The 13,685-nt window shown below is 48.1% G+C and overlaps 2 protein-coding genes across 3 annotated transcripts in view; both read left to right on the top strand.

The window, feature by feature from the left end:
• Positions 1–6,307, top strand: part of ca8 (carbonic anhydrase VIII) — a 37,464-nt gene extending 31,157 nt beyond the window's left edge. For both annotated transcript variants that reach the window (XM_060897914.1, XM_060897913.1), the window contains one exon: positions 5,457–6,307. In XM_060897914.1, coding sequence (XP_060753897.1) covers positions 5,457–5,477 — 21 coding nt within the window. In that variant the 3' untranslated portion in view covers positions 5,478–6,307. The remainder of the gene's footprint in view (positions 1–5,456) is intronic.
• Positions 1–13,685, top strand: part of LOC132864475 (NLR family CARD domain-containing protein 3-like) — a 1,256,659-nt gene that overhangs the window by 504,439 nt on the left and 738,535 nt on the right. The window lies entirely within an intron of this gene.

Raw genomic sequence — 13,685 nt, 5'->3', positions numbered from 1 at the left:
GCTGGAGCCTATCCCAGCTGACTACGGGCGAAAGGCGGGGTTCACCCTGGACAAGTCGCCAGTTCATCACAGGGCTGACACATAGACACAGACAACCATTCACACTCACATTCACACCTACGCTCAATTTAGAGTCACCAGTTAACCTAACCTGCATGTCTTTGGACTGTGGGGGAAACCGGAGCACCCGGAGGAAACCCACGCGGACACGGGGAGAACATGCAAACTCCGCACAGAAAGGCCCTCGCCGGCCCCGGGGCTCGAACCCAGGACCTTCTTGCTGTGAGGCGACAGCGCTAACCACTACACCACCGTGCCACCCGTGAACTCGATCTATTTTCAAAATAGTAAGGAAGCACTTGTTCATGAATTGTCTTAGAAGCATTCTTTAGTACTAATGAGCACATTTTGTTTCACAAGTGTAGCGTAAAGACTCTCAAATAAAAAAAATTAAGTTAAAAAATTAAAGCAAATAGCACAAGTTTGACCAATTATACTTTTAACTTTCACTGTTAGTTTTCATGAAGGAGCTGATTTATTCCCACATGGGACTTTTGACTTTTAATTGCAAACCGAGCTGATCGCTCAGAAGATTCCAACATTGTCTTCGCTGCCTTCTCGAATTTTTGTTGAATGGCTGGAATTCTTGGTGTAAATATCTGCCAAAAAACTTACAAAACCTTTCATTTGACCTCTCAGCAGGACCAAACAAAAGCTGTGATAATCAAAATAAACACGACAAAAAGGATAAGAAAGGAAAGGGAAAGAAGTAGAAAAAAAGAAAACACAAAAATGGTGAAAAAGAAAGAGAAAGAGAATGATGAACGACAAGTAAGGAAAAAATTGACAAAAATTCCAACACTGAGGAATGAGTAGAAATGTAAAGCACTGAAGATGAAGCATGGCTTTAAAGACAAAACACCAAAATAAAGTGGGTTTGGAATTAAAAAGGGTTCTAGAGCTCCAAAGGGCGGTTCTTCATGTTTTCCAGTTTGAGTGATGCTGCTCACCTGGTCTACAACCTCCCTCGTTCTTCCCATGTCACCCCTCTGCTTGTCAACCTGCACTGGCTACCTATCGCAGCTCACATCAAATTTAAGACATTGGTGTGAGCTTACCAGGCTCTCAAGGGGTAAGGTCCAGCATACCTCCAGAGTCTGATCTGCCCCTACATGCCAGCCAGATCCCTACGCTCTGCTGCTGCTGTTGCCTGGCCCCTCCTCCTCTCTGCTCCTGCCCAGCCCGCTCAAGACTGATGTCTATCCTGGGTCCCTGTTGGTGGAATGACCTTCCCATTGAGGTCAGAACTGCCAACTCCCTGACCACCTTCAAGCGCAGACTGAAGCCCCACCTCTTCAGGCTGCACCTCTACCCTTCCTCCCTGCCCACTGAGTAACTGTATTTCGGTCTAGACCAACCCAGGCTGTGTACGGTCTTGCCTGGGGTTAGCTTTTTTGAGTTCTTTATTTAGTTGGACTTTGTATGGCTGGTTTGTTCCCTTGGCTGTTTGAGTTTTGGTATTTCAACAGAATATTCCACTCAGTATCGCTGTCACTTGTTCAGTTGGCACTAGAACTTTCTTGCCAAGAAGTTCAGCACTTCATCTACCTGACTTTTGCACTCATTGTGCATTGCTCTGGATAAGAGCATCTGCTAAATGCCATGTAATGATTTGTAGTAATGTAATGATTTAATGAGGTTCTCACAGTTGAACATGGCATCCCTCAGGGTTCTACTTTAGGGCCGCTGTTGTTGTTCTTTCACCCCGACTTCCTGGACTCGGTGTTGAGCTGTGACTTTACTCAGGAATCCACGATGAAAGTGAAAGGTATCTCAGCACAGTGAAATGTCACAGTAACCTCACGGAGTTGCCGTGGTAACCGTGACCTCATTGAGATGAGCTGGAAATAATGAAGTGTGGTGAAGTGTTAAATACTATCGCTATAGTACTGTAGTCTATTATTATTATTATTATTATTAGTAGTAGTAGTAGTAGTAATAGTAGTAGTAGTATACAATACTAAGCAGCTGTGTCATTATGCTCAACTATTGTGCCTAATTATTGGCACCCTTGGAAACCATGTATATTTCATGAATATTAATGTGCATTGTTTGCTATTTTCACTCATCTTTTCATCCCACTTCTTACTAATTATCACATTTGTTTAAGAATCTATTATTATAACCCTTAAACATTCACATCCTCCAATCATTACAGGGGAAAAAGTTTGATTGTTATCCGGTAACGATTAATTTGCAGCATAATTGTAGAGCATGCTTGTGAAAGGTGCCAATACTTCTGATAACTGAGCTGACTGTGTGAAGTGATAGTATTTTCAGCACTTGAACAATACTTCTTGCTCACCTCAATGAGGTCACGGTTACCAAGGCAACATGACTTTGAGGTCACTGTGGTATTCCACAATGCCGAGTGTTTGTCTTTTCTTCCATTCTTCACAAGCCAGTAACCTGCTACTGCTGGCACGCACACTCACTCATCATGATGACACGCTAAAGTGTGGCCTGTCAGTCACAATGAAGGAGGCGTGGCCTCTACCTACTTCAGTGAAGGAGGCGTGGCCATTACTGCTTCAGTGATGGAGGCGTGGCCTTTGTGCTTGTCCGTTGTCATGAATGACGCATGGCATCTGTGCTTGCACTTTCAGTAAGGGAGGCGTGTTCTGTGTACCTGTCATTCTCACTATAGCAGGTGTGGCCTCTGGGCCTTTCACTTCCACTAGGGGAGGTGTGGCCTCTGTGTCAGAATGCATGAAGGAGATGTGACCTTGGTGTTTGTCAGTCGCAGTGAAGAAGGCATGGCTGATAGTTCCAGTGAAAGAGGTGTGGCCTCTGTACTTGTCAGTCCAAACGACGGAGGCATGGCCTTTGTACCTGTCAGTCCGAACAAAGGAGGCGTGGCCTCTGTACCCGTCAGTCCGAACGAAGGAGGCATGGCCTCTGTACCTGTCAGTCTGAACGAAGGAGGTGTAGCTTCTGTACCTGTCAGTCCAAATGAAGGAGGTGTGGCCCCTGTACCCATCAGTCCGAATGAAGGAGGCGTGGCCTCTGTACCCGTCAGTCCAAACGAAGGAGGCATGGCCTCTGTACCTGTCAGTCTGAATGAAGGAGGTGTAGCTTCTGTACCTGTCAGTCCAAACGAAGGAGGTGTGGCCCCTGTACCCATCAGTCCGAATGAAGGAGGTGTGGCCTCTGTACCTGTCATTCTGAACGAAGGAGGCGTGGCCTCTGTACCTGTCAGTCTGAATGAAGGAGGTGTGGCCTCTGTACCTGTCAGTCTGAACGAAGGAGGTGTGGCCTCTGTTCCCGTCAGTCTGAATGAAGGAGGCATGGCCTCTGTACCTGTCAGTCCGAACAAAGGAGGTGTGGCCTCTGTACCCATCAATCTGAATGAAGGAGGTGTGGCCTCTGTACCTGTCAGTCCGAATGAAGGAGGCATGGCCTCTGTACCTGTCAGTCTGAATGAAAGAGGCGTGGCCTCTGTACCCGTCAGTCTGAATGAAGGAGGTGTAGCCCCTGTACTCGTCAGTCTGAATGAAAGAGGCGTGGCCTCTGTACCCGTCACTCTGAATGAAAGAGGCGTGGCCTCTGTACCCGTCAGTCTGAATGAAGGAGGTGTAGCCCCTGTACCCGTCAGTCTGAATGAAAGAGGTGTAGCCTCTGTACTCGTCACTCTGAATGAAGGAGGTGTGGCCTCTGTACCCGTCAGTCCGAACGAAGGAGGCATGGCCTCTGTACCTGTCAGTCTGAACGAAGGAGGTGTAGCTTCTGTACCTGTCAGTCCAAACGAAGGAGGTGTGGCCCCTGTACCCATCAGTCCGAATGAAGGAGGCATGACCTCTGTACCTGTCATTCCGAACGAAGGAGGCGTGGCCTCTGTACCTGTCAGTCTGAATGAAGGAGGTGTAGCTTCTGTACCTGTCAGTCCAAACGAAGGAGGTGTGGCCCCTGTACCCATCAGTCCGAATGAAGGAGGTGTGGCCTCTGTACCTGTCATTCCGAACGAAGGAGGCGTGGCCTCTGTACCTGTCAGTCTGAATGAAGGAGGTGTGGCCTCTGTACCTGTCAGTCTGAACAAAGGAGGTGTGGCCTCTGTTCCCGTTAGTCTGAATGAAGGAGGCATGGCCTCTGTACCTGTCAGTCCGAACAAAGGAGGTGTGGCCTCTGTACCCATCAATCTGAATGACGGAGGTGTGGCCTCTGTACCTGTCAGTCCGAATGAAGGAGGCATGGCCTCTGTACCTGTCAGTCTGAATGAAGGAGGTGTGGCCTCTGTACCCGTCAGTCTGAATGAAGGAGGTGTAGCCCCTCTACCCGTCAGTCTGAATGGAGGAGGTGTGGCCTCTGTACCCATCAGTCTGAATGAAAGAGGCGTGGCCTCTGTACCCGTCAGTCTGAATGAAGGAGGTGTAGCCCCTGTACCCGTCAGTCTGAATGAAAGAGGCGTGGCCTCTGTACCCGTCACTCTGAATGAAAGAGGCGTGGCCTCTGTACCCGTCAGTCTGAATGAAGGAGGTGTAGCCCCTGTACCCGTCAGTCTGAATGAAAGAGGCGTAGCCTCTGTACTCGTCACTCTGAATGAAGGAGGTGTGGCCTCTGTACCCATCAGTCCGAACGAAGGAGGCATGGCCTCTGTACCTGTCAGTCTGAACGAAGGAGGTGTAGCTTCTGTACCTGTCAGTCCAAACGAAGGAGGTGTGGCCCCTGTACCCATCAGTCCGAATGAAGGAGGCATGGCCTCTGTACCTGTCAGTCTGAACGAAGGAGGTGTAGCTTCTGTACCTGTCAGTCCAAACGAAGGAGGTGTGGCCCCTGTACCCATCAGTCTGAATGAAGGAGGCATGACCTCTGTACCTGTCATTCCGAACGAAGGAGGCGTGGCCTCTGTACCTGTCAGTCTGAATGAAGGAGGTGTGGCTTCTGTACCTGTCAGTCTGAACAAAGGAGGCATGGCCTCTGTTCCCATCAGTCTGAATGAAGGAGGCATGGCCTCTGTACCTGTCAGTCCGAACAAAGGAGGTGTGGCCTCTGTACCTATCAATCTGAATGAAGAAGGTGTGGCCTCTGTACCTGTCAGTCTGAATGAAGGAGGCATGACCTCTGTACCTGTCAGTCTGAATGAAAGCGGCGTGGCCTCTGTACCCGTCACTCTGAATGGAGGAGGTGTGGCCTCTGTACTATTTGCTTCCAGTAAAGGAGATATGGCCTTGGGGCTTGTCTGTTTCAGCAGAGTAGGTGTGGCCTTTTTACTTGGCACTAACCCACGTTTTGTACAGAACTCAGCCACAGTACATCACATCAGACCCTTTAAAGAGAATCACGCTGCTCTGAATTAATGTGAGGATTTAAACCCGTCTTCAGATCATTACACTGTTCATCACCAGCATGTTTAAATCACACGTTTCCCTCACAGTTTAATTCAATTTCCTGTTTTTCAGATACAAAGCCGAGCTGGATGAAGGAAACCGGACCCTCTGATGAAATCCTGCTTCATGCGAACACGCATTAACATAGTTCAACCCTGACGCTCACAGTTTTCACAACACGCTAATGAGTTTATCGTCACTGTGTGCTACAACATGCCACACTGCACAGGAAGAGGAATTCCCAGTCACATGACAAGAATTCATCATCACCAACCTGTATGAATGTGTAGAAGGCAGGTGAATCAGTGACACGCGATACTCAACGTCAGGACTGGACAAATTATTCATTAGCATCAAGTTCCATGTTTTGGTTTGTCTGGAAATTCTATAAGTAGCATTGCATTTTAGTTACTGTATTAGCAAAAAAAAGATGTTATCCTAATGTACACTGACTAGCTAGATCGCTTACAACATTAAATAGATAAAATATTGTAGCTAGCATTGTGCTTTTTGTTTGTAGGTTTCACGTTTCACCAGCTAAAGCAACACAGCCGCCTTTATAATGTGCTAGCTAGCTAGCGTTAGTTAGCATTCATGGGTTTTGTTAGCTCTGTGTTACAAGAGTTGCTAACGTGTAATACAATAACAGTAATTTTTTAAAAAGCTGAGCTGAAGGTAGAGCTATGAGGGGATGTGCGCTGCAACGCTAGCTTTCTGTTGTTTTTTTTAATCACACAGTGTACGAATTATCTGACATCTTAATTCATATAGAAGAAGAAAACACACAGACTAACATGAGTTTATGTTTAGGACACTTTAGTTACAGAAATGAGGAACAAACAGTCACGCTTTTACATCATTATTTACTACAGAGACAGTGTGCTGGTGTTTAACATAATGAATAAAACCATTTTTAACTTAAACTGGTTCAGAGTCAGGAGTTTTATTTCTGCACCATTTTTAAAGTATGATCAGAAATTCTGCCTCACTTTGGGAATAATGTGAAATTAAATATCAACATCTGGCTCTCACTCACATACACAACTGTGTGGGTTTTTTGTCTTTTTAAAGTAAAATCAATTTTATAAAAATGAAAAATTTTAATCATTATTTTTACTTTTTTTTAGCAAATTGAATGTTGTTTAACTAAATTTTTTATAAGAATAAATGTAATGAAAAAGAGCATTTTAAATCCTTTTTAGCCTGAGAATAAACACACTAGAAAAATAAATGTCATGAAAAAAGCATATTTTAAATTATTTTAAAAATTGCAGTCGAATAAAGATTATGATTAAAAAAAAACCCCTAAGTTAGAATAAATGTTATAAAAAGATTTTTACATTTTTATATGTTTGAGTTCGAATAAATGCTATGAAAATTTACTAATTTATATAATAACAAGCAATTTTCTGATTAATTTTTTTGTCTCGTCTCGTCTCGTCTTCTTCCGCTTTATCCGGGACCGGGTCGCGGAGGCAGCAGTCTAAGCAGGGAAGCCCAAACTTCCCTTTCCCCAGACACCTCGGCCAGCTCCTCGGGAAGAACACCGAGGCGTTCCCAGGCCACCTGAGAGACATAGTCCCTCCAGCGTGTCCTGGGTCTTCCCCGGGGCCTCCCCCCAGGGGGACATGCCTGGAACACCTCCCAAGGGAGGCGTCCAGGAGGCATCCGAAAAAGATGCCCGAGCCACCTCAGCTGATTCCTCTCGATGTGGAGGAGCAGTGACTCTACTCCGAGCTCCTCCCGAGTGACTGTGCTTCTCACCCTCTCTCTAAGGGAGCGCCCAGCCACCCTGCGAAGGAAACTCATTTCGGCCGCTTGTATCCGCGATCTTGTCCTTTCGGTCATTACCCAAAGCTCATGACCATAGGTGAGAGTCGGAACGTAGATCGACCGGTAAATTGAGAGCTTCGCCTTTTGGCTCAGCTCCTTCTTCACCACGACGGACCGGTAAAGCGACTGCATCACTGCGGAGGCTGCACCGATCCGCCTGTCGATCTCACGCTCCATCCTTCCCTCACTCGTGAACAAGATCCCGAGATACTTAAACTCCTCCACTTGAGGCAGAACTTCTCCACCAACGTGGAGAGGGCAAGCCACCCTTTTCCAGTCGAGAACCATGGCCTCGGACTTGGAGGTGCTGATTCTCATCCCAGCCACTTCACACTCGACTGCAAACTGCCCCAGTGCATGCTGAAGGTCCTGGTTTGAAGAAGCCAACAGGACAACATCATCCGCAAAAAGCAGAGATGAAATCCTGTGGTTCCCAAACAGGATTCCTTCTGGCCCCTGGCTGCGCCTAGAAATTCTGTCCATAAAAATTATGAACAGAACCAGTGACAAAGGGCAGCCCTGCCGGAGTCCAACATGCACTGGGAACAGGTCTGACTTACTGCCGGCAATGCGAACCAGACTCCTGCTCCGTTCGTACAGGGACCGGACAGCCCTTAGCAAAGAGCCCCGAACCCCATACTCCCGAAGCACCCCCCACAGAATACTACGGGGGACACGGTCGAATGCCTTCTCCAGATCCACAAAGCACATGTGGACTGGTTGGGCAAACTCCCATGAACCCTCGAGCACCCTATGAAGGGTATAGAGCTGGTCCAGTGTTCCGCGACCAGGACGAAAACCGTATTGTTCCTCCTGGATCCGAGGTTCGACTATCGGTCGAATTCTCCTCTCCAGTACCCTGGAGTAAACCTTCCCCGGGAGGCTGAGAAGTGTGATTCCCCTACAATTGGAGCACACTCTCCGGTCCCCTTTCTTAAAAAGAGGGACCACCACCCCAGTCAGCCACTCCAGAGGCACTGTCCCTGACCGCCACGCGATGTTGCAGAGGTGTGTCAACCAAGACAGCCCCACAACATCCAGAGACTTGAGATACTCAGGGCGGATCTCATCCACCCCCGGTGCCTTGCCACCGAGGAGCTTGCAAACCACCTCAGTGACTTCGGCTTGGGTAATGGACGAGTCCACCTCTGAGTCATCAGCCTCAGTCTCCTCAGTGGAAGACATGACGGTAGGATTGAGGAGATCCTCAAAGTATTCCTTCCACCGCCCGACAATGTCCCCAGTCGAGGTCAACAGCTCCCCACCCACACTGTAAACAGTGTTGGCAGAGTACTGCTTCCCCTTCCTGAGGCGCCGGACGGTTTGCCAGAATTTCTTCGAGGCCGACCGATAGTCCTTCTCCATGGCCTCCCCGAACTCCTCCCAGTTCCGAGTTTTTGCCTCCGCAACTGCCCGAGCTGCAGCACGCCTGGCCTGCCGATACCCGTCAGCTGCCTCGGGAGTCCTGGAGGTTAACATGGCCCGACAGGACTCCTTCTTCAGCTTGACGGCATCCCTTACTTCTGGTGTCCACCACCGGGCTCGGGGATTGCCGCCACGACAGGCACCGGAGACCTTGCGGCCACAGCTCCGAACAGCTGCGTCCACAATGGAGGTAGAGAACATGGTCCACTCAGACTCAATGTCCCCCGCCTCCCTCGGAAGCTGGGAAAAGCTCTCCCGGAGGTGGGAGTTAAAGACCTCCCCAACAGAGTGCTCGGCCAGACGTTCCCAGCAGACCCTCACCATACGTTTGGGCCTGCCAGGTCTGTCCAGCTTCCTCCTCTGCCAGCGGATCCAACTCACCACCAGGTGGTGATCAGTTGACAGCTCAGCCCCTCTCTTCACCCGAGTGTCCAAGACATAGGGCCGGAGATCAGATGAAACGACTACAAAGTCGATCATCGACCTCTGAACTAAGGTGTCCTGGTGCCACATGCACTTATGGACACCCCTATGCTCGAACATGGTGTTCGTTATGGACAAACCGTGACTAGCACAGAAGTCCAATAACAAAACACCACTTGGGTTCAGATCGGGGAGGCCGTTCCTCCCAACCACGCCCCTCCAGGTGTCACTGTCATCGCCCACGTGAGCATTGAAGTCCCCCAGTAGCACAATGGAGTCCCCAGTCTGAGCACTCCTCAGTACCTCTCCCAGGGACTCCAAGAAGGCCGGATACTCTATACTGCTATTTGGGCCGTAGGCACAAACAACAGCAAGAGCCCTCTCTCCAATCCGAAGGCGCAGAGAGGCGACCCTCTCGTTCACTGGGGTAAACTCCAACACATGACGGTTGAGCTGGGGAGCTATAAGCAAGCCCACACCAGCCCGCCGCCGCTCACCACGGGTGACTCCAGAGAAGTGGAGAGTCCAGCCCCTCTCGAGGAGCTGGGTTCCAGAGCCCAAGCTGTGCATGGAGGTGAGCCCGACTATCTCTAGCCGGTACCTCTCAACCTCCCGCACAAGCTCAGGCTCTTTCCCCCCCAGCGAAGTGACATTCCATGTCCCAACAGCCAGCCGCTGTGTCCGGGGATCAGGTCGTCGAGGCCCCTGCCTTCGACTGCCACCCAATCCACATTGCACCAGTCCCCTACTGCTACCTCTGTGGGTGGTGAACCCACAGGAGGTCGGGCCCACGTCACCTCTTCGGGCTGAGCCCGGCCGGGCCCCATGGGCAAAGGCCCGGCCACCAAGTGCTCGTATACAAGCCCCAACCCCGGGCCTGGCTCCAGGGTGGGGCCCCGGCTGCGTCATCCCGGGCGACGTCACGGTCCTCAGATTTTTCTCCATAGGGGTTTTGGTGAACTGCTCTTAGTCTGGCCTGTCACCTAGGACCTGTCTGCCTCTGGAAACCCTGACAGGGGCATAATGCCCCCGACAACATAGCTCCTAGGATCATTCAAGCACACAAACCCCTCCACCACAATAAGGTGGCAGTTCTAGGAGGGGTAATTTTTTTTTTTTGTTTCGGAATAAATATTAGGAAAGAGTCTTTTATCATTAAAAATTGTGAGAGAATAAAGCTTATGAAAAAGATTCGTTCCTGATTTATGTCCTGAGCTTTTTAAAGGTTTATTTTCTCACATATGGAAAAGAAAAAAGTTAAAAATTTCACCAATTTCAGCTTTATTACTGAAATTATTGACTATTTTTTAAAATAAAAAATAACACTAATACTTTAAAAAAAGCGATTAATTTTGTAAAGAATGATCTGTCCAGATGGGTGTACACTGGCATAGAAAAGATTTTCGATCAGAAGGTGTTGAAACAGTAAAGTAATTTTAAAGAAAGATGATGTTTCTGTATCGTTTCTGGAAGGAGTCTCCAGTGTCAGCGCTGTGTAAAATGACGAGCTGCATTAAAGAAATGAAAAGAAAGGGAGGATAACGATAGAGGAGAGAGAAAAGAGCAGATGCCCATCTCAACAAATCAGATTGTGGCCGGAGCTGATTGAGTTAGACATCATGGATAAAAAATCTCGAAATATGATTATGTTGTGTGTTATTGAATTTGACGTGTTTAGTGTTTCGTATGTATTAGTGGTGTTTAAAAGTTGGTGTGTAGAGCTGAGCTGTCCTGCTACACCAGTTACATGGAAACTTGCAGCAAGTGTACAGGAAACACACACACACACACACACACACACTGAAAACTGAATACTAAACACAGACTTTCAGCTGTTTCTCCAACAATCTTTGAAAAATGAAATATTCATGTTGTTCTGAGTGAAACGCAGGGCTGCTGACTCCATCCTCACTGCTTACATCAATAAAAGGAGGATATTAAACATTTAATATTAATGTATACATTATCAGATATAAAGAGGTGCCTGAATGGAACACTTAAATAAATAGCGAGTAAAGAAATGATGATTATCTTTAACTCAGTACCACACACTGCCTCATACAGGAAGTGGTTAAAGGGAGCAAGAAAAATCCAGCCATCAGTTTCAGTGAAGGAGGTGTGGCCTGTGTCCATGTTGTCTCAGTGAAGGAGGCGTGGCCTGTATTCCTGTCAATCTCAGTGAAGGAGGTGTGGCCTATGTCCATGTTGTCTCAGTGAAGGAGGTGTAGCCTGTATCCCTGTGCCAGCCTCAGTGAAGGAGGCGTGGCCTGTGTTCCTGTCAATCTCAGTGAAGTAGGCGTAGCCTGTGTCCCTGTGCCAGCCTCAGTGAAGGAGGTGTGGCCTATGTCCATGTTGTCTCAGTGAAGGAGGCGTGGCCTGTGTTCCTGTCAATCTCAGTGAAGGAGGTGTGGCCTATGTCCATGTTGTCTCAGTGAAGGAGACGTGGCCTGTGTTCCTGTCAATCTCAATGAAGGAGGTGTAGCCTGTATCCCTGTGCCAGCCTCAGTGAAGGAGGTGTAGCCTGTATCCCTGTGCCAGCCTCAGTGAAGGAGGCGTGGCCTGTGTTCCTGTCAATCTCAGTGAAGGAGGTGTAGCCTGTATCCCTGTGCCAGCCTCAGTGAAGGAGGTGTAGCCTGTATCCCTGTGCCAGCCTCAGTGAAGGAGGCGTGGCCTGTGTTCCTGTCAATCTCAGTGAAGTAGGCGTAGCCTGTGTCCCTGTGCCAGCCTCAGTGAAGGAGGCGTGGCCTGTGTCCCTGTCAGTTTCAGTGAAGGAGGCGTAGCCTGTGTCCATGTCAGTTTCAGTGAAGGAGGCGTGGCCTGTGTCCATGTCAGTCTCCGTGAAGGAGGCGTGGCCTCTATACCTGTCAGTCAGAAGGGATGGGTTTTCTGGATGTGTTTGTGGTAATTCTGAAGGATTCAATCAGGATCAGTGACCTGTGTATGAAGCACAGAGATGGGCGTGTCTTCATGATGTACATCAGGTTCTATGTGTACAACACACACCTCATTTTGATACACACTGATCATTTTAATCTTCATTATGAGTTCTTGTAGTGGGCGTGGCTACACATCTAGGTCACATGACCATAACATGTCTGTAGTATGTACAGTATAGACCCTTTTCACGTGACGTCACGACAAACGCGGCCGCCATTTTGGACATGTACTACCAGTAGTTTACCACAGCCAACATTGAGGAACGGCAGCAAAGAAAGTTTTTACTTTCAGCAAGACTTCCATCATGCCACTATATTGTTGTGCACCTGGATGTAGTAACCATCAACAAACAAGGCAAGGTTTATCATTTTATCGGATCCCGACAGATGCTGACCGACGGAGAAGATGGATAGCGGCCATTAACAGGAAAGACTGGCAGCCCTCGGCATACCAGCGCTTGTGTAATGACCACTTTGTTGGAGGTAAGACGAATAAAATTAGCCAGAAAAGGCATTACATTGCTGTTAACATTCTGTGGCGGCGAGTGTGTAACCAAATAGGCTAAAATAACCCATTGTAACCTCTTTGTTCTTCTGTAGTAGCTATTAGCTAACGACATTAGCTAGCGTTGTGTTCCTTTGCTGTTGGTAGACTGTAGGACAGATCAGAGGTAATGTCCTACAAACAGCGCTTAATTTGAGGGGGAGCAAGCCGGAGCGCGCTCCGGAACCTCGGGCGTTGGCTCCGGCAGCTATTTACACTGGATCCGGTGTAAATAGCTGCCGGATCATAATTACAGTAAACTAGTAACTACAGTAAAGGAAAAACTTGAGACTGAAAGGTTTTAACAGTCATCCAAATGACTGAACGTAAACATTGCTACAGTAACATACTAGCTACTATGTTGTTGACATTAGCTAGTGCTAACAGCTAGCTGCTAGTACACTGCTACAACACAGACACCGACCCTAATAATACAGTTCTTGGTCATTGCCTGGTAACAGCAAATTTATAACGGGCCATGTCTCAACAGACTAAGAAGTTATTTCAATGACATTTAATAACATTTTGTTTATTCTGAGGACCGAAAGTAAATGAAAATGTGAACAAACCTTAGCTGTAATAAGATGGCGACCACCGGCTCCAGGGACGACCCGCTGATGTAGGCATGTTACCCAGCCTGACACAAAATATTTGTAGGCATCCAAACTCTTATACGCTTTCAGATCAATACCTGTGTATGGCGACGGGTTTTTAACGACATAGGTATACAGATCATGTGGGCCGAAGTCAGGTAAAGACGAGGGCTTCGTGTACTTCCGTACGTCAGTGAACAATCCTGGTGGAAGCAGGTAAACGTCGTTCTCTAAGCCTGCTAACCTCAATTTTTGCAAATACCTCTCCCTCTGCTCGCCCTGTAAATGCCCTACGTCGCTGGATAGTGAAGGTGTTTTCTGCATCTCGCTCCTTTTTCTTTTATGTTTTTCGTTTGTCGCCTTCCTCGCATTCAAACTGATTCGAGCCGAAGTCCACTACATGTCCAAAATGGCGGTCGCGTTTACAAAGGTCACGTGACTGAAAAGGGTCTATACCTGTGCTAGGAACTCAGTCACGTCCATAAACCTCCTGGACGTCTCAGTTCTCTGACGGACCCTTTAAACACCATGTCTGTGTTTTGAACAG

The sequence above is a fragment of the Neoarius graeffei genome, chromosome 17 (assembly GCF_027579695.1).
Source record: "Neoarius graeffei isolate fNeoGra1 chromosome 17, fNeoGra1.pri, whole genome shotgun sequence".
In the NCBI taxonomy this organism is placed as follows: domain Eukaryota; kingdom Metazoa; phylum Chordata; class Actinopteri; order Siluriformes; family Ariidae; genus Neoarius; species Neoarius graeffei.
This window is presented reverse-complemented; position numbering and strand designations above follow the sequence as displayed.